At 41.6% G+C, this 21361-nt stretch overlaps 1 protein-coding gene across 3 annotated transcripts in view; it reads right to left on the bottom strand.

Annotated features, from left to right (window-relative positions):
- The window catches only part of efr3a (EFR3 homolog A (S. cerevisiae)), a 182667-nt gene that overhangs the window by 12027 nt on the left and 149279 nt on the right, over nucleotides 1–21361 (bottom strand). For all 3 annotated transcript variants that reach the window (XM_060905946.1, XM_060905947.1, XM_060905945.1), the window contains 5 exons: nucleotides 18696–18857; nucleotides 18442–18573; nucleotides 14404–14471; nucleotides 6120–6247; nucleotides 3913–3998 (listed from right to left, as the gene is read on the bottom strand). In XM_060905946.1, the coding sequence (XP_060761929.1) occupies nucleotides 3913–3998; nucleotides 6120–6247; nucleotides 14404–14471; nucleotides 18442–18573; nucleotides 18696–18857 (576 nt within the window). The remainder of the gene's footprint in view (nucleotides 1–3912; nucleotides 3999–6119; nucleotides 6248–14403; nucleotides 14472–18441; nucleotides 18574–18695; nucleotides 18858–21361) is intronic.

Here is a 21361-nt window from a genome sequence, read left to right as displayed (position 1 = left end):
AACAGTAATAATCATTAATAAAATATATGCTATAATAAATAAATGAAAAAACAAAACATTTACTATTGTTCTTGCTCAGTAACGTAATATATAACAATTATCCACCAAGGGCGAAGTGAAGGTTTCTGAAAGTTGTAGTAGGCGGGCACAAGACTCACTAGAAGTGCAATATTACATTTAAGTTAAATACGCAGGTGATTATAGAAAATCTCGCACGCTGATTGGTCGAGAAATTCGGACCATTTCTCAATAATCACCTCGAGTGACTCAGCAAAATGGCAGCCAATCACTTCGTCACTGTAAGTGGGGAAGAACTACAAATTATGAAAGAACATGCTGTTCCTAAAAGCACTAAAGATGCTACAGAGTTTTGTCTAAAACTATTCAAAGGGAAGGTGGAATTGTGATTTATTTTATCTATTTCAAAACAAAAGTATTTTATGTGAGTCAGCATAGATAAGTGACAAAAGTCGGTGTGTATACACACACACACACACTATATTGCCAAAAGTATTCGCTCACCTGCCTTGACTCACATATGAGCTTAAGTGACATCCCATTCCTAATCCATAGGGTTCAATATGACGTCGGTCCACCCTTTGCAGCTAGAACAGCTTCAACTCTTCTGGGAAGGCTGTCCACAAGGTTTAGGAGTGTGTTTATGGGAATTTTTGACCATTCTTCCAGAAGCGCATTTGTGAGGTCACACACTGATGTTGGACGAGAATGCCTGGCTCTCAGTCTCCGCTCTAATTCATCCCAAAGGTGTTCTATCGGGTTGAGGTCAGGACTCTCTGCAGGCCAGTCAAGTTCATCCACACCAGACTCTGTCATCCATGTCTTTATGGACCTTGCTTTGTGTACTGGTGCATAGTCATGTTGGAAGAGGAAGGGGCCAGCTCCAAACTGTTCCCACAAAGATGGGAGCATGGAATTGTCCAAAATGTCTTGGTATGCTGAAGCATTCAGAGTTCCTTTCACCGGAACTAAGGGGCCAAGCCCAGCTCCTGAAAAACAACCCCACACCATAATCCCCCCTCCACCAAACTTTACACTTGGCACAATGCAGTCAGACAAGTACCGTTCTCCTGGCAACCGCCAAACCCAGACTCGTCCATCAGATTGCCAGATGGAGAAGCGCGATTCGTCACTCCAGAGAACGCGTCTCCACTGCTCTAGAGTCCAGTGGCGGCGTGCTTTACACCACTGCATCCGACGCTTTGCATTGCACTTGGTGATGTATGGCTTGGATGCAGCTGCTCGACCATGGAAACCCATTCCATGAAGCTCTCTGGGCACTGTTCTTGAGCTAATCTGAAGGCCACATGAAGTACGGAGGTCTGTAGTGATTGACTCTGCAGAAAGTTGGCGACCTCTTTGCACTATGCGCATCAGCATCCGCTGACCCCGCTCTGTCAGTTTACGGGTACGTGGCCTACCACTTCGTGGCTTACCACTTTGTGACTGAGTTGCTGTCGTTCCCAAACACTTCCATTTTCTTATAACACAGCCGACAGTTGACTGTGGAATATTTAGGAGCGAGGAAATTTCACGACTGGATTTGTTGCACAAATCACAATCACAGTTTCACACTGGAATTCACTGAGGTCCTGAGAGTGACCCATTCTTTCACAAATGTCTGTAAAAACAGTCTGCATGCCTAGGTGCTTGATTTTATACACCTGTGGCCATGGAAGTGATTGGAACACCCGATTCCGATAATTTGGATGGGTGAGCAAATACTTTTGGCTATATATATATATATATATATATATATATATATATATATATATATATATATACACACACACATATATATATATATACACACACACACACACACATATATACACATACACACAGGCTTTCGTCTAAACGGGGGAACAGGGGCGCTGCGCCCCCTTACCGACTCCGTGAAAACATCCCAGCAACACTACGTGACAATGTGTCTGATCATCAAATACATTATAATTGCTCCAAAAATATTCCAAATCATAGTAAACACACCGCCAGACGGTGCAAAAACAATCTGAATTGGAGTTTTCCAGACTGAGGCGCCATGTTGTTTAGTTGTTTACTTGTCGCGGCTGCTCTCGCGAGATTTGACATGGGTTACATACAAGGTCAGCTGACTTGTAGAGCGAGATTTCTCGAGACTGAATGACCTTTCACCCACCGGCGCGGGAGCTTTTGACAGAAGTAGTACGCGAGTTGTTTTTGTTGACACTTGGGCATTTAAAGATGTCATCCCGCGGCATGAAACGGAAGAAAGCCAAAGACTGTCCGGGGCAGAAGAAGATTACTTCTTTCTTTTTCAATGTTGACAGACAATTTGTTACAATTTCCCTCTCAGATAGCCTCAGAATGTCCCATTGGAGCATTTTTCAAAGGCTTTGCACGGCGGGGGGGGGACAACCGGCACCCCCCCGCCATGGTGAGCGCCCTCATACTAAATTTTTCTAGAAAAAACCCTATGTGTGTATATATATATATATATATATATATATATATATATATATATGTATGTATGTGTGTGCATATTATTTATATATATATATATATATATATATATATATATATAAAAATGTTTGAAATAATCACCTGTGTGGGTGGCACGATGGTGTAGTAGTTAGCACTGTCACCTCACAGCAAGAAAGTTCTGGGTTCGAGCCCAGTGGCCAACAGGGGCCTTTCTGTGTGGAGTTTGCATGTTCTCCCCATGTCTGCGTGGGCTTCCTCCGAGTGCTCCAGTTTCCCCCACAGTCCAAAGACATGCAGGTTAGGTTAACCAGTTACTCTAAAATCAGCCCGGACTGGGTTCAGCAGTGACGACAACGACAAATCACCCGAAACAATTATCTGCCTCGGGCTCAGTGAACATCAACGAAGAATAACTTCAACTTCATCTCGGTTATTATTCATTGATCTACACTTCGCCTTTGGTGAATAATTGTTAATTACTTTTTTTGCGGTCCAAATCCTGCGCTCTGATTGGCTGGCGAGCGGGTCCATATCCTACGGTACGGACCCCAGTTACGGACCTCTGGCGACTCACTCGTTCACAACAAAAACAGTAGAATTTTTTTGTCAACATTTATCTTTTTTTTTTTATAATATTTATTTCTCAGATTATCAAAAATCTTATACATTTTTGCCAGCATTTCTGAGGAGAATAGCATTAATTTTACAGCATCGATAGTGATAACGACAGTCTTCACAGCGAAAGCGAGTTTTACTACCCTGAGGAAGAAGAAATAAAACATTTCAGGAGAAAGCTTAAAAACTTGTAATTTGCTAACATTGAGCAAAAACATGGCTGAATCCTGAATGACTCAATTTTATATAAATAGGGGACTACATAGGCGGCAAAATGTAGTTTTTTTCCTGCCATGGAAGTGCACTTGTATACCGAGGAGAAAGCAATTTGCATTACAGACGTGAATGAGGATTAAAAATGGCAGGCCGACTCGGTTTTCCCTTTCGGGCGCTCTCGTTTTCTGTTAGAATTTGGTAAATAAAAAAATAAATATATTATTTACCAGCTTAAGGTCGGTCTGTATGGTGAAATACTGTGACCTCGGCCTTGAATACTGACCTCGGCCCAGAGGGCCTCGGCCAGTACTTTCAAGACCTCGGTCACAGTATTTCACCATACGGACCTCCCAGCTGGTAAATAAAATTTATTTAATATGTGTATTTATTTAAGTGTTTATTCCCAACTCCTGGAGTATCCCTACTCAGTTTCATTTTTATCCTATTCTAACACACCCACACTGATGTAGACAGGACAGCTAGTTAGTTGCTAAACTGAATCAGGTTTGTTGGAGAAATAAAAACATGCAGCAGCATATGATATTTGTATATTTATTTATATACTGGATTTTTAATGAATATGATTTTTTTTTAAATTACCTGGTCAGGAAGGCTGTTGGACAGGATGTCCACCTGGAGTGAGATAGTGTCCACAAAACTCTTCCTCCGAGTCAGTCGGTCTTCATCTGTGGGTCAAAGGTCATTATGGTTATACCTCAAACCTAATCATTTAATTCACTTTCCAGAATGATATGGTAGGCTTATATAAAGAAAGAATTGCTCCCAATTGTTGCAAATGGTACAGACGACAGACATAACTGTTCACCATTATTTGCTTGTGTGGATCACAATCTATGAGATAACATTCAATTTACAACAAAATGCTCAAAAAGAAATAAACCAGTCTGTGACTCTCTTAGAGTCCAGAGAACATCCGAAAGGGGGAGGGGGAAAAAAAAGATGACAATGTTACGACTGAGAAACTGAAATAAAATTCTGCAGGCCTTTCACAACATCAAAACAACATAATGCAAAGCAAAAAGAAGACTACTGTATAAGCATGAGGCTGTGTCAATAAGGAAACTCACCAAGTCATCAATCCAAGTGACAGCACCATGATTGCAGAACACGAGATTTAAAGTTTGTATTATTTAGCATATAGTTTGCCATAAGAAAATGTGTGTGTGTGTGTGTGTGTGAAGCATTAATAAGAGACACTATGCATAACACCAGCTAAGGCTGGGCAGAACAGGAAGTGTGAGATCAGGGTCACAGGGGAGACTGCTGGTTTACATCACTGAGGCTGTGCACGATGCACTACAGAAGCGTAAAAATTCTACACACACGCGCGCGCGCTCTCTCTCTATACACAATGCTACATGTACCTCTGGATGCTTGTTTGCATCTGTTCAGAATCTTCCCTACTGTATACAGCACTATGATGAGTGTACACACGTACACACACACACACACACACACAAAAAACACACACACACACACAAGACAGATTTGGAATAGTCTGTGATGTTACAGCAACAAAAACAAAATTGAAAATGCAAATGTATATCCAGATATAGTTAGGCAGCTAAAGAGCAATAAGAATGAGCAAATCCAAATAATACCCACAAATCACACTTTCCTAAATAGCATTAATGTAGAATTGCTGTCAGTATGGCACCATAGTTACATTTCACTCTTGTAAAAGCCCTGCAGAATGACATCGTTCTGCAAAGAATTCTATGACCAGTATATTGATCTGTGGTTTTTTCTTTAACAGAACAAATCTTGCCATGATAGTATTGACCACTAAATAACAGCCATTCGTTGAGATTATTAAACAGTGTAACATCTAATACTTGACTCATACAAAACAGATTCAGAAGGGTTTTTATATTTAATCACGTGCAATTTCTGTGCCTATGTTATCTATTTAACCTTCAGAGAAGGGCAGCTGTTGAAAAAAAAAAAACATCCTAAACAGTCAGATTAAGTCTCTGAGCCATTTTTTTTTTAAAGGGGTACCAAATATAATATATACAGTTGCTGATGTGACAAAGTAACGTATTCTTAAGTATTCTATCAAATTTATATACTAGAAAACAACGAAATATCTTGGTAATTGTAAATATAATAGTCAGTACGCTAAACGGCACAAGAGTCGCCATTTTTAAAAGACCGTGACGTCAGCCCTACCCACTGCACTAGGAGAGAAGCGTGTAATCATGGCGTCGGGCGCATCAAGTGAAAGCGACAGCTCTGTCGAATCATACGAAGAGATCCCGCAAAAGACACGTCTGGAGGATCATTATGCTTTCCATCGGTCCTGTTATTACACCCGAAAGCAACAAACTGTGGCATTGTGTAGCCGATCACTTACAATTCATCCTACTTTCCGATTCACACGTGCTAGTCCCAACCTCAATGAGCCAACACAACTGGGCACATACATACGTCATGAGTGTTACGCAGAGAAAATGAATGTGCATTCTGATTGGATAAAATTAATATCATGGCGGGCTGTTCGAACTGCGGAAATAGTTTGCTCGAGCTACTTTCAAAACACTATAACTTTCCAACCTTAGAACAAAAAACTTTTGTAAGTCTTGAATAAGGTTCGTTAATGTGTGTTTTATTGTTATATTTACTCTATATATTGCCCTCTGTTCCCCTTTAAATAAAACAAACAAACAAAAAAAACCTGGCAAGGTTTCAAATTGTGCACTATGAAGGAACACTCAACCAATCATAGATACTTCAACTGATAAGGCAGACTGTATGTATGTGTGCGCGCGCACGTGTGTGTATACCTGTAACTTGTGGTATATATGGCACGGCAAGTCTTTCTGCATTGTATCCTGGACCAGAAAGAGCATCAGCAAGATCAGCTGTCTGAAAATACATGGCACTGTCCTCACGATCCAGAGTCACAGGCAGCCTGAAACAAAGACATATGCAAAAAATGACATGAAATGCTCACAAGAGCACATCCCAAAAAAACCTGAAAGACTACTATACAATGGAAATAAGAAGTTATATTGAGAAATACATGTGGATTGAAGAACTATTACTTATTTTAAAACACAGACACTCGCTCAGTTATGCATGTGTGTGCGTGCACACACACACACACACACACACACACATATATACTAGGGGTATTAGACAATACCACTTTCTGTATCTGTTTAGTGCTCAAACATTCATGTACAACCCCGATTCCAAAAAAGTTGGGACAAAGTACAAACTGTAAATAAAAATGGAATGCAATGATGTGGAAGTTTCAAAATTCCATATTTTATTCAGAACAGAACATAGATGACATATCAAATGTTTAAACTGAGAAAATGTATAATTTAAAGAGAAAAATTAGGTGATTTTAAATTTCATGACAACAACACATCTCAAAAAAGTTGGGACAAGGCCATGTTTACCACTGTGAGACATCCCCTTTTCTCTTTACAACAGTCTGTAAACGTCTGGGGACTGAGGAGACAAGTTGCTCAAGTTTAGGGATAGGAATGTTAACCCATTCTTGTCTAACGTAGGATTCTAGTTGCTCAACTGTCTCAGGTCTTTTTTGCCGTATCTTCCGTTTTATGATGCGCCAAATGTTTTCTATGGGTGAAAGATCTGAACTGCAGGCTGGCCAGTTCAGTACCCGGACCCTTCTTCTATGCAGTCATGATGCTGTAATTGATGCAGTATGTGGTTTGGCATTGTCATGTTGGAAAATGCAAGGTCTTCCCTGAAAGAGACGTCGTCTGGATGGGAGCATATGTTGCTCTAGAACCTGGATATACCTTTCAGCATTGATGGTGTCTTTCCAGATGTGTAAGCTGCCCATGCCACACGCACTAATGCAACCCCATTCCATCAGAGATGCAGGCTTCTGAACTGAGCACTGATAACAACTTGGGTTGTCCTTCTCCTCTTTAGTCCGAATGACACGGCGTCCCTGATTTCCATAAAGAACTTCAAATTTTGATTCGTCTGACCACAGAACAGTTTTCCACTTTGCCACAGTCCATTTTAAATGAGCCTTGGCCCAGAGAAGATGTCTGCGCTTCTGGATCATGTTTAGATACGGCTTCTTCTTTGAACTATAGAGTTTTAGCTGGCAACGGCGGATGGCATGGTGAATTGTGTTCACAGATAATGTTCTCTGGAATTATTCCTGAGCCCATTTTGTGATTTCCAATACAGAAGCATGCCTGTATGTGATGCAGTGCCGTCTAAGGGCCCGAAGATCACGGGCACTCAGTATGGTTTTCTGGCCTTGACCCTTACGCACAGAGATTCTTCCAGATTCTCTGAATCTTTTGATGATATTATGCACTGTAGATGATATGTTCAAACTCTTTGAAATTTTACACTGTTGAACTCCTTTCTGATATTGCTCCACTATTTGTCAGCACAGAATTAGGGGGATTGGTGATCATCTTCCCATCTTTACTTCTGAGAGCTGCTGCCACTCCAAGATACTCTTTTTATACCCAGTCATGTTAATGACCTATTGCCAATTGACCTAATGAGTTGCAATTTGGTCCTCCAGCTGTTCCTTTTTTTGTACCTTTAACTTTTCCAGCCTCTTATTGCCCCTGTCCCAACTTTTTTGAGATGTGTTGCTGTCATGAAATTTCAAATGAGCCAATATTTGGCATGAAATTTCAAAATGTCTCACTTTTGACATTTGATATGTTGTCTATGTTCTATTGCGAATACAATATCAGTTTTTGAGATTTGTAAATTATTGCATTCCGTTTTTATTTACAATTTGTACTTTGTCCCAACTTTTTTGGAATTGGGGTTGTATATATCCGTAATTAGTGGGCATGACCTAAACTTTCCAGTTCAGGCCACGACCACTAATTATAGATACACATAGAAACTGGAAAGTTGAGGCCATTATGCCTCTGGAAACACCAGCAGGAAAAAAATGCAGGAGGTAGAAAGCACTTTCAGCCAGCAGTATCAACACAATCTGTGAATTCTGGCTCGGAGTGTGCCTCAACCTCAGTGAGAAAGGTGCGTAGGACAGTTTTTTCAATCTTGCTTGTGTAGTTATTATTTTCGCTCATACATGCCCACAACATTTAAAAAAAAATTTAAACCAGCATGGCCCTGACCAGACCTGTGCATCACACAATAACTTAAGTTCACATTAATGAATATGTTCTTTCTTCTACGAGCTTCATATCTGACAACTCAGTTCACACGTGACCACAAGTTCCATTTCTCTGCTCACCCACATGAAAGTAAAAACCTCCAGCTTGTGTGACTTTTTGTCTTGATGTTAGTCACAACTAGATGCCCTGAAAACCTTTCTGGTAAGGTTTGGCGATGGGTAATGTAGAGGCTTGTTCTTAGTGAGACCTTGAGAAAAGTGCTATAGCTTACACTGACGAAGTCTCTGACCCAAAGTAACTGTTTCCACTCTCAATGTCCATGTGCCTGGCAATAAATCCACTTGAAACGTCTTGAAAGTTGAACTTTAATCCTCGGTTTAACAATTACAAAGGTTCCAAGATGCAGAGAGTCAGTGAGTCAGGTAAGAAAAACTGTTCGCTTCCACGGCTTCTCGAGATCTACCCTGAGAAGCGCGAGACCGTTCTTATATAGCTGAATGAATTCTAATTCTAGAGAAGCGTGAGACAGTTCTAATTCTTCACATATGAATTCTAATTCTAATGCTTCTAATTCTAATTCTTCTAACCTTGCCACGTTATTCATCATTTTAATCATGAAATAAATTACTTATATGAAATTACTCACTCAAATGAAATTATTTATACCTTTTAACATAAATTGTAATTCACGTCTATATGAATTCTACTTTGGCCGCTACATACCCGGCCCCTAATTGCTTTCTATCCTAGAAACAATTACAACATTGAATGTACTTAACAGTCCTTTTCATTCTGCTTCTTGAAGCAGGCAGAGTTTGGTGATCGGCCGCTCAAGTTCATTCATCTTCGTCTTGACTCGAACCTTGCGGACGACTCCATGTTCGTCCTCCACAATCTTCACGATTCTTCCCATTAGCCATGATCCTCTGGGGGCTGATTCGTCGATGAAGTTTTGCCAAATTCAGGTGGCTTAAAGCATCGAGTTACTCCAAAGTCAGTGAGCTGTTGGAGTTCTTCAGTCCACTTGGTCCATTGTTGTGCGAGGTGTTCTGGCACAGTGTCATCCCAGGCTGTTCTTAGTCTACACAATTCTTGCAGGATGTTTCTAGCAGGTAGTATGACTGGTGACAACATTCCTAGCGGATCATAGACAGAGCTCATCGTAGACAAGATTCCTCTCCTGGTAAGAGGCTTCTGCTCGATGTTCACCTGAAACTTGAACTGATCTGACTGGATGCACCATTGTACTCCCAAGGCTCTCTTGATGGCAAGTGAGTCCTGGTCGAGATCAAGATCTTTGACTTCTGTTGCTCGGTCCTCAAGCGGAATGGTTAACAACACGTTTCGACTGTTGGTCGTCCATTTTGTCAGTCTAAAGCCTCCTGTTTGACAGATGGCCGTCAAGTCGTGGAGTAGCTTGATCGCTTCCTGTTCTGAGTTAACCGATTTTAGACAATCGTCGACGTAAAAATTGTTCAACACTGTCTCCACAGCTGCTGCATCAAAAGTACTCCTGTTGTCCTCGGCACATCTTCTCAGCGCATAGTTCGCGCAGCTGGTTAAGGAGGTGGCTCCGAGCAAGTGTACCTCCATTCTATACTCCTGCAGCTCCTTTGAGATATCCCAGTCAGGCCACCATAAAAACCTGAGAAGGTCTGCGTCTTCAGATGGGACCTTGACCTGGTGGAACATGGCCTCCACATCTGCCATGACTGCAATTGGCTCCTGACGAAATCGTGTTAAGACTCCAACCAGACTGCTTGTCATGTCAGGCCCTTGCAGAAGTTGCTCATTGAGTGTGGTTCCCTGATATGAAGCGCCGCAGTCGAATACCACTCGAAGTTTATGCTTCTTGGGGTGGTGGACGGCATGATGTGGAATAAACCACACCTTTCCATCACTCCTGTTAAGCTCTTCGTCTGGGACTTTGACGGCGTATCCCTTGGTTATGACCTGGTTCATGAAACTGACGTATTCCTCTCGGAACGTTTGGTTTCTCTGAAGCTTCTTTTTCATGTTGAGCGCTCGTTGCTCCGTCATTGCTCTATTGTTAGGCATTTTCACATCTTTGTTCTTCAATGGCAATCCGATAGAGTAGTGACCGTCGACCAGTTTTGTGGATGTGGTGACTCTGTCCATAAACAGTTGATCTTCCTTTGACATCTCAAGCTGCTCTCCTTGAGCATTCTCGGGAAAATCATACTTGAATTGCTGGGTCCACAATTCTTCAAGTCGAGCCACCGATATCCAATTCATTTGGATCTGTGGGTATCCGTCCTTTGACCAGCTTCCAATGTTCTCACACAGCAGCAGCCCGTTCACTGTCCATCCCAAGACTGTACGTACTGCATACGGCCCATCTTTCACGCTGCAGATTACCTCTTTTGGCTCTAAAGCTTTTGCGACATCAGTCCCAATTAGAAGATCAATAACCACCTTGATCAATGGAATTCGTACACCTCGTAAGTGTGGCCACCTATCCACGTCCTCTTGGGTTGGGATATTCTCCTGACTAGCAGGTATGGCCCTTTGCGTAAACACACCAGTGAGCCCGACAAAGTCATCCCCCTCCAGACTGCTGACTTCTAGGTCTGGCAACACCTTGCATGAGACAGTCTTTTGGTCTCCCATAGTGGTAAGTAGGATGTTCACATTTTTTCCTTGCAGGTTAAGGTCGTTGGCTAGCTTGTTAGTGCAAAAGGAGGCATTGCTCCCTGGATCCAGGAACGCATAACAAGTCAGCACCTTGTTGCCTTTCTTTGCCTTCACTCTCACCGGAACGATGGCGAGGACGGTTCCTGCACCCCCGGCCCCCATCTGAGAGCAAGTTTTCCCCGCATCCACGAATCCACTGACCACAGTTTGTTCTTCCTGTAAAGACTCCTCTTTTGGTTCCTCCCTTGAAGTGTCTTCTTTTGGTATGTCTTTAGGTGTCTGCTTTATGTGTAACAGTGTAGGGTGTTTAGCTGAACACATCTCACAGCTCTTCTTTTCTTCACAGGTACTGCTCATGTGTCCTCCTATAAGACAGCTGAAGCAGAGTCCTTTACTCTTAAGGAATTCCAATTTTTCTTTGTGCAGCTTTTTTTGAAGTTTCTTGCACTGTTCCATGGTATGATCTCCCTGACAGAAGATGCACGGTTTCACGAAAGCCATGTTCATGTTTGGTTTCTTCTCTTTAGCTTTCTTGTTCTCGGCACCAGCAACATCTTTCACTACTTTCCGCTCTTTAGCTTCGGTAGCTAGCGTTATGATGGTTTTCTTGCCAGCTGGTTTTGCAGGTTGACGCTTTGTTTGACCTGAGATTTTACCAAACACAGGGTGTGCTGCCATCTCAGCCTGTTTGGTTACAAATGACACCACGCCTTGGAACTTTGTTCGCCGATCTTTCTTCTGAATGTCAATGGCAACACTCCTGAATTTCTCCCTCAGCCTGTATGGGAGCTTGGAGATGACTGTGCGCATGTTCGCAGCATTCTCCATCTCATCCAAGTACTCTAGATCCGACATTGCGTTGTTACAGTTGATCAGAAACAGAGCGCATGCTTCAAGTGCCTTAGCGTCGTCCGACTTGATAGTAGGCCAATTTTAAAGCCTTGTCCAGGTATGCCATTGAGATCTTATATTTGTCACCAAAGCGCTCCTTTAACAATTTCTTGGCTTCAGGGTAGCCCCGTTCAGGGTCCATATGAAAACAGCTGCGCACTAAGCCATTAGGCTGACCACTTGTGTGCTGCTCCAAATAATAAAGCCGATCTTTGCTGTTTTCAGTCTTGCTTTCTATGCGATGCTCGAAAGCTCTCATGAAGAGATGGTATTCCACTGGATCTCCTTTAAAAACTGGAATATTCGGCGATGGCAATGTAGATAGCTTTTGTTGCTTTATTAGACTCTCAGTTATCTCGTTTTGTCATTGCATGACAGAAACCAGGTTATCTGTGTTTGCAGAATTGCCCTTTGAAGTAACAAGCTCTTGTCGCACAACAGGCGTTGCATTGGCAGCTATTCCACCACTATGGCTGAGATACATTACTAGCCCCACTGCTCCTATTGTGGCTGACATGTTGTCTCTGAGTAGTCGTCAGTGAATCCACTCTACTGCCTTTAGAGCCGCTTGACACATCTGAGTCTTCATATTTTCTTAACACAACTAACCTTGCATCTGATACGGCGAGCTCTGCTTGTAACTCCAACTCTTCCTTTTCAGCCTTGAGCCATAGCTCCTGCTCTTCCTTTTCAGCCTTGAGCCATAGCTCCTGCTCTTCCTTTTCAGCTTTGAGCCGTAGCTCCTGCTCTTCCAAAGCCCTTTTCTGTTTCAATGTAGCTGTCTTGGTTAACAAAGCAGCTTTCTCCATTTCAACTTTTAAGCGCTCAGCGCAAACTGATGATGCTACAGACGCAGAAGAGACAGACTTGGCTTTTTTACTCTTTCTGGATGTGACTGAAATGCTATCTTCAGGATTTACCTCATTGTTCACTCTTTCAGACTCTTCTATGTGAAGCGTTGCATCTTGTATCCATGATCTAACCTCTCGCACAAAATTGCATTGCTCATCATATCTTGGCTGAAACCAATTATTTTGATCTGCATTCATATTCTGTGTGCATCCAAGTTCACTGTACAGGTCTTTGACATCAGCATTTATCTTACTGAATTCTACTATCAGCTCTTCATACTTGGTTAATGATTCCTTTGTTATAATTTCCACGTTTGCATCATCATCCATTAAATCACGCAATTCGTTTTTTTTCTCTCAGTCAGTTTCCTTAGCTTTGCTCTTCTGGAGTCAATTCCTGTCTGCAGACTATTTTCCAATGACCGTTGTGTTGGTTTACCCTGACGTTTTTCCCCCAGAGGGCTTACCGTCCTTTCCCTTTCATCCGTCATGATTGCTTTGAACGTCGGTCCAGTTTTTTCTCCGATTCCACTTGCGACAGTTATGTTGCAGCCACGTCCACTTGTCAATCACCAGCCACGAGTGTAGCGCGTGATCGTACTAGTTCAGAAGTCCCTCAATGAATCTTCTTTCCAGTTTCAGCGAACCTCTCCAGTGTTTTGTAATCCAATGTCAAGCAAGTTTTTCTTACTATTGTAGAGGCTTGTTCTTAGTGAGACCTTGAGAAAAGTGCTATAGCTTACACTGACGAAGTCTCTGACCCAAAGTAACTGTTTCCACTCTCAATGTCCATGTGCCTGGCAATAAATCCACTTGAAACGTCTTGAAAGTTGAACTTTAATCCTCGGTTTAACAATTACAAAGGTTCCAAGATGCAGAGAGTCAGTGAGTCAGGTAAGAAAAACTGTTCGCTTCCACGGCTTCTCGAGATCTACCCTGAGAAGCGCGAGACCGTTCTTATATAGCTGAATGAATTCTAATTCTAATTCTTGAGAAGGTGAGACAGTTCTAATTCTTCACATATGAATTCTAATTCTAATGCTTCTAATTCTAATTCTTCTAACCTTGCCACATGTTATTCATCATTTTAATCATGAAATAAATTACTTGTATGAAATTACACACTCAAATGAAATTATTTATACCTTCTAACATAAATTGTAATTCACGTCTATATGAATTCTACTTTGGCCGCTACAGGTAAGAAAACTAGAATTAATGCTCTGTGGTTGTTTGCCTCTACAAACCTTCGGTTTCAAATTCCCTCAAAGCATTCCTGATAGATTTGCAAGAGCATGAGGTGATAGTGAGCTTGAGCTTTGACCACCAAAATCTAATCAGTTCATTTTTGAGTCCAATTGAACCGTTCCACCAAATTCAAAGAAATTTCCTCATGGCGTTCTTGAGATATCGTGTTCACAAGAACCGGACAGACGAACGGATGGACGCAAAAAAACAAAACAAAAAACCCTCCAGCTACAGAGAGACATTTAAATAAATAAATAAATTGGGGGGGGGGGGGGGGGTTTACATTTGCCATTGCCCATACATTGCTAATGCGTACTTACACACATTTCTCTCGAAACACATGTTCAGGTAGCAGGTAGGGAGCATCCAAATTCCTCAACTCAATAACCTACAAGGAAGGAGAGGAGAAGTCAACTGGTGCAGTCCACTTCAAAATTACTGGCACCCTTCAAGAGAATGTGCATAAACATGCACAGTGATTCAGAATATCTAGCAAATCTAGAGAACTGACCAACAAAAGCATCATCATGGAGACTACTTTATGTTCTCTCAAAGGTGAGGCAAAACTATTAGAATTCATATATAAACAAAAAGAAAAACTTTTTTTTTTACCGTTTGAAATTTTCTGCATTTATTCTGAATAACTGTACTCAGTGTCTAGGGCCCTCCTTTATCAAAACTTCACAGAAAATGTTCTAAATGGTTCTTACACAAAATATGTAAAAGTCTTATACACACAGTAACACTGGGATTCATCAGATGTGTGTACTCATCTCATACAAATAAATGGAAGCAATGAAGCTTATATTATCAACTGCTTGTAGTCACCTTGCATACACTCACTGAAATATAGACAAATGACCATATATGGTATATAAACTTCGTTTTAAAGGGAACCCACACGAAGCAGAAAATAAAATGAGGGGGAAAAAAACCCCAACTTTTATGCTGTGATATTTAAACAATGCTATTTTTTCATTTTTAATAAATTTAGAGAACACTAACAAATACATGTCACAAGTCAGCTGCACGTTCACAGAATAAAAAAAACAGGTACCCTATGGGTACATGTGGCTACTGTTTATAAATAAAATTGTTTTCTGATACAATGTCTATACAGTAAATATAGCATATATACATGTTATCAAGGCGGCACGGTGGTGTAGTGCAGGGGTGGCCAACCAGTCGGAGCCCAAGAGCCACAATTCTTACTGTGTTACGGCAAAGAGCCACATCGGCACATGAACATGGGCACACAAATATTACCCTTCCTTCTGCGCGCGCGGACACACACACACACACACACACACACACAGCCACATTGATGTCACACTCCAACTTAACCAATGCCCCACACCAACATGATAATGATACATTTACTGCAGTACCAAGACCACAGGCCAGTCATTTTCAACAGTGGCGACTGGTGAAGAAAATTGTAGGTGGGGCACAAAGGCAGACATTGTTTACATGTGGGGATTCCCCCCATTGGGGGGGGGGGGGGGGGGGGGGGGGGGTCCAGGGGGCCTCCCCCGAAAAATTTTGGATTTCTTAGATGCAATTTCCTGTATTCTAGTGCATTTTGGAGTTACCTGTTTAACATCGAAAATGCAAAAGCCATTTTGATTCAGCTTGAATTCTCAATTGCATGACCTGCACAAGACCTGCATTCAAATAAATAAGTATTCAAATAAATACAGTCAGTCGGAAAATGGAAATTACAAAGTGCTAATTTAATTTCCTCAAACAGTACAAGCTCCATAGGCACTGGGAACAGTGATCAGTGCAAGTGCAAATATAGATAAAATATAATACAATGCTCAAATTTTTTAAAGAAGAACACACGCGCGCACACACAAATTGATAACTGGAAAACAAATGAACAAATACATAATGTATATACACTACATGCCAAAAGTTTGGACACACCTTCTCATTCAATGTGTTCTGTGTTCTCATGACTATTTTACACTTACAGTATACTCTACTCTCACTCAAGGCATCAAAACTGAATGAGCACTCACCCACTACTCAGGCTTGCGCGCCCAGCGTGTATCCCAAGCCTCAGCAGCAGGGATAGTACAATACTCACACACGCAGTTAGCATCACAAACGGTCACCCGCTACTTCAATGAGAAGGTATGTTCAAACTTTTGGCCTGTAGTGTATCTGAATTCACATCAGCACACATTCACATACTCAAATGTACACACATATACACACACAGCAGCAGAAGTGCTACTTGTAGGGGAATTTAGCATATCATCTCACGCACCTGCGCATTTGTCATGATGTGAAAATACCGTAATGAAACCAAGCGAAGCACCTTTAATAAAATAACCGTAATTAACTGCAGTGAAGCGAAAACGCACATAAAACCACAAACGAACACCAACTTGGACGTGAAGGTGAGAGCCGCATGACACCAGGCAAAGAGCCGCATGCGGCTCGCGAGCCGCGGGTTGGCCACCTATGGTGTAGTGGTTAGCGCTGTCGCCTCACAGCAAGAAGGTCCGGGTTCGAGCCCCGTGGCCGGCGAGGGCCTTTCTGTGCAGAGTTTGCATGTTCTCCCTGTGTCCGCGTGGGTTTCCTCCGGGTGCTCCGGTTTCCCCCACAGTCCAAAGACATGCAGGTTAGGTTAACTGGTGACTCTAAATTGACTGTAGGTGTGAATGGTTGTCTGTGTCTATGTGTCAGCCCTGTGATGACCTGGCGACTTGTCCAGGGTGTACCCTGCCTTTCGCCCGTAGTCAGCTGGGATAGGCTCCAGCTTGCCTGCGACCCTGTAGAAGGATAAAGCAGCTAGAGATGATGAGATGAGAGACATGTTATCAATTATACTAGCCTCATCTCTTTGCAAGCATCACCAAGCTGTGAGCATCAGGGCTTTGTTCAAAATACAGTGCTGTGAACTAGATCTATTTTCAAAATAGTAAGAAAGCACTTGCTCTTGAATCGTCTTAGAAGCATTATTTAGTACTAATGAGCACATTTTGTTTCACAAATGTAAAGACTAAAATAAAAAGTTAAATTTACAAATTAAAGCAAATAGCAGAAGTTTGACCAATTATACTTTTAGTTTTCACATTTGTCAAAGAATATATCAGAAATTTATTTACAAAATGTTATTCACTGAAAAACACAAGTACTCATTATAACTCTTGTTGAATGGCTGGAATTCTCAGCCTAAATATCTGCCAAAAAAAAACAACAACCACAACTTACAAAACCTTTCATTTGACCAAACAAAAGCTGTGATAACGAAAAGGTAAATTTTCTTAAAATAAACACCACTTATTTGATATCGAATCAGTAGCCTTGGTGAACCACGAGGTGAATTTCGTTTGTCTTTTGATCTGCCGATTATCTTCCGATACTACAAAGTTATAATGAGGTTTTTCTTATTTCGTTTCTAGTTTTGACTAGTTCCAAAGTTTATCAAGAAATAGAACAGGTAATCAAATTTTATCAGGATAAGTGCTGATTGGTTACGAAGTTTTGCTACTGTTACACTCATTCTTACATTCTTATACTCGTTCTTGTGTACCTTTGATAACGTGAGATCAACTGTTCATATTGCGAGATCACGATTCGCCAGTCTGATGATCGTCATACTTATGCACATACGCATTGCACTATTGTTACACTCATTCTTACAACACGATGATAACACGAGATCAACTGTTCATATCGTGAGATCACGATTCACCGTTCTGGGTGATTATAATGCTTATGCGCTATTGTAATCCTTATGCACATGTGCATGCACAGTGCACGATTGTTAGACTCTTACATCATGATGACACAGTGGATAGCGCCTCTATATGAGGCAGTAGCCACAAAAATTGCAATTTATATAACAAAATAAAAATCTTCTGGTGCTGCATTAACTACAACAAAAATACAGCTAAGTTAATGGCATCAGGAAACGCAACAATTACATGCAGTCCTGTTTCATTGGTGCATCAGTGTTGTGGAACCAAATAAAGGTCAAGGCAAGGGAAATTATTGCAACACTGCAGCAACAACCCTAACTCAGTATCCTCAAGCTTCTCTCTGAAATCATGTGGTTGAGAAAGGACTTGGATGCACACAGGTAGCACTGCATTTGTGCACCTCATTTTCCACTTCTTAGGTTCTAGCTGACGGCAGAAATTTAGCAATATTGGTTTTACAGGTTGGTATTTCTGGATAAGCTTATTGAAAACAGGGTCTAGTCTCCACAACACTCTCAGAATGGCAATTTATCTTAGTAGTTAAGCTTAGGTTCAGAGATACTGTATAACTGGAGTCCCAAATTAGTAGAGTAAAAAGTAAGAATGTGTACAGTTGTGTGTACAGTATGTGTGTCCATGTACCTTGCTGACATGCTGGCAGAAGGCAGGGTTGGCAATCATTTGGCTGAGGAAGTTTAGGTAGGCTGCAATCAGTGCCATGATACCACAGCGAATAAACATCGGCATGTTCTCCTCATTATCTAGAGCCATATCCTGTAGCCAGTCACAAAAGCAGTTATAAAACAGATAACCCAATACAGACAGGAAATCATTCTAAGTACACCAAGGTACTGAGTGTACCTTGTGTGTGTGTGTGTGTGTGTGTGTGTGTGTACCTGCAGTGCAAGGGAGAGGCGTATAAGGTCTATGACCACATCCTCATTAGCTAGCTCTATGGTGAGCAGAGCAAGAGCAGTGAAAAGCAGCTCAAAATTTTTCTGCATATTGTCCTCCTCCTTACAACCCAGATAGATATGCCTGTACAGCTGCTGCCCATGCTACAGAGACAAAGACAGGAGGAAGTCAGACAGACAGACACCAACAGTTGAGCATTCTTTTCTTTGAAGCTGGCTTTTTCCTATTTGCTGACTGAAATAAATAATTTGGACCTGTATGCCAATGTAACTCCTTGCTTACACATGGTCATAAGAATTACTAAGACCAAAATTCTGAATGCTTAGAATATTCAGGACAGTGGGCTCTTAACAATTTGCATTAAATACAGAAGGCAGGATATTAAACAGGAAATAGTAAGAGAACAGACAAAGATAAGAACTGAAGAAAAAGACATATCCTCATCGCCAAGATGGGAATGGATTCCTTTTTGAGTCTGGTTCAAACTGGTCTCAAGTTTTCTTCTCATGTTGTCTCAGGAGTATTTCCTTGCCACCATCACCTCAAGCTTGCTCATTAGGGATAAATGAATTATTTGTAAAATTTATATCTGGAATTTATATATTTCTGCAAAGCTGCTTTGTGATGTCCATTGTTAAAAGCGCTATACAAATAAAACTGAATTGAATATAGGAATCCACACTTTTCAGTTTGACCTTATCTAATGAAGACAATATAGAAATGGCCAATCTTGGTATTAGCACAAGCAAAATAATGGTCATAGTTACTGGCATAATGATACAACTCCAGGGGTTCAATCCTGAGCTTGGGTTACTGCCTTTCTTGAGTTTCACATATCCTCACTGTCTCCACGGTTCTCCAGTTTCTTCCAATTCCCCAAAAACACTTTAATTGAACTGGAGACTCTAAACCTACCCTAGATGTGAATGAGCATGTGAATGTGTGTGAAATGCCCTGTGGTGGTACTGGAATCTCATCCAGGGTGTATTCCTGCCTCCACAGTGGAAAGGCTCTGGATACACTCTGGATGACTCTGACCAGGAAAACAAGAGTGCTCCGAGAGCACAATATCCCCCCGCTGGCAACTATGCCACAACTCTGGTAAAATGTGACTGAATTGAACAAAATTGCAATATATGTATTACCAACATGTAACAAAGAATCCTGTCAAGTTTCGTGAAATTCCTCCAAAAATTGTGAGAGGAGTTAATTTCAGAAGGTGAGTACCCTTCCTGGGATGGACGGACAGACATCGCCATGACAATCTCCCTTCGGGCCTTATGGCCAGTGGGGGATAAAAATTGTGAGGGAAGTTGATTTCAGAAAGCAAACACACCTTGGTGAAATTGCCAAAGTACAAGTCTGTTAATAATCAAGGGCATAACTCTGGTAAAAATTTGCCCAAATTAAACGAAATTTCAATATACGTATAACTGTCATGTAACAAAGCCTTTTGCCAAGTTTGGTGAAATTCCTCCACAAACTGTGAGAGGAGTTGATTTCAGAAGGAAAACACACACTCAAAATTGTCAGAGTATAATTTTGTTAATCAAGGGGGTCAACCTGGAGTACATTTTAAAATAGGAACGCACTTTCCCTCTGTAATAAGAATAAACATGTCTAAAAGCAATTTCTTTAGTCTGGTCCATTTATTTCGAATGGTGAACCGAATTGTATACACTCACTGGCCATTTTAATCGGAACACATGTGCATGTGCAGTGTGCGATTATTACACTCATTCTTACATTACGATGACATAGTGGCTAGCGCCTCATGTTTACATTAGACCGTATCAGCGGATCATCAGATTAATGTTTTTAAAACGATTAGTGTGCACACAGCAACACCAATACACGATTTGCGTGCACATAGCAACGCCAATACACGGATATGCTCGGCTCCGCAGGCATCCTGCGCTCCAAATCACTCCGCCCTGAACAGCGAGTGCCCTCTGGAGGGTGTGCACTCCGGCCCTGCGCAGCTCACACAGCGCGCGAAGTGAAGTGCACAAGCCACGATTCGGGACTGAGCCGCTGTGTGTGTGATCCCAGCGCATATCCCTTACTACTTGCAAGTGGAAGGATGGCAAGCCTAAAGACAATCATAACTACACAATGGGCAGTATTTGCAGTATTTTCATACTTTTATACTCTTTAATGAAAGGTGATACAAGGCGGAAGTCTGCGCCGTTTTTCAGCAGTCGCGTCACATGACCAACGCCAGCGAATCAGGAAGGTGGATGTCACAGTGACGTTGTCCAATGAGACGCCAGCTAGAGCTCAGCACAGCGTATCCGCGTATTCTGAATGTTTACACAGCACCGGAGCTGACATGATCTGGATTGAATATGTGGACGCTGGCGGATTCCCGTTTCCCGGCGTTTCCAGGCGGTTTAATGTAAACGGACAGTGCATCCGCGAAGAAAAAGAGACAGATACGGTCTAATGTAAACGTAGCCTATGTGAGGTAGTAGCCACAAAAACGTCAAGGTCAGAATTGCCCGTTTTCAGCTCATAGGCAATGATCTGTTCCTTCTTTATTCCACTTTGTGAAGAACAGCATAGCATGAAGTGTGAAACTAGTAATCTGATAATATTGCGGAACTTGGACAGGGCTAATGAGCTAAATGTGTTTCTAACAGATTTG

Source organism: Neoarius graeffei, chromosome 23, assembly GCF_027579695.1.
Source record: "Neoarius graeffei isolate fNeoGra1 chromosome 23, fNeoGra1.pri, whole genome shotgun sequence".
NCBI lineage: Eukaryota > Metazoa > Chordata > Actinopteri > Siluriformes > Ariidae > Neoarius > Neoarius graeffei.
The sequence above is the reverse complement of the archived record's forward strand: the minus strand, read 5'-3'. Positions and strand labels throughout refer to the sequence as shown.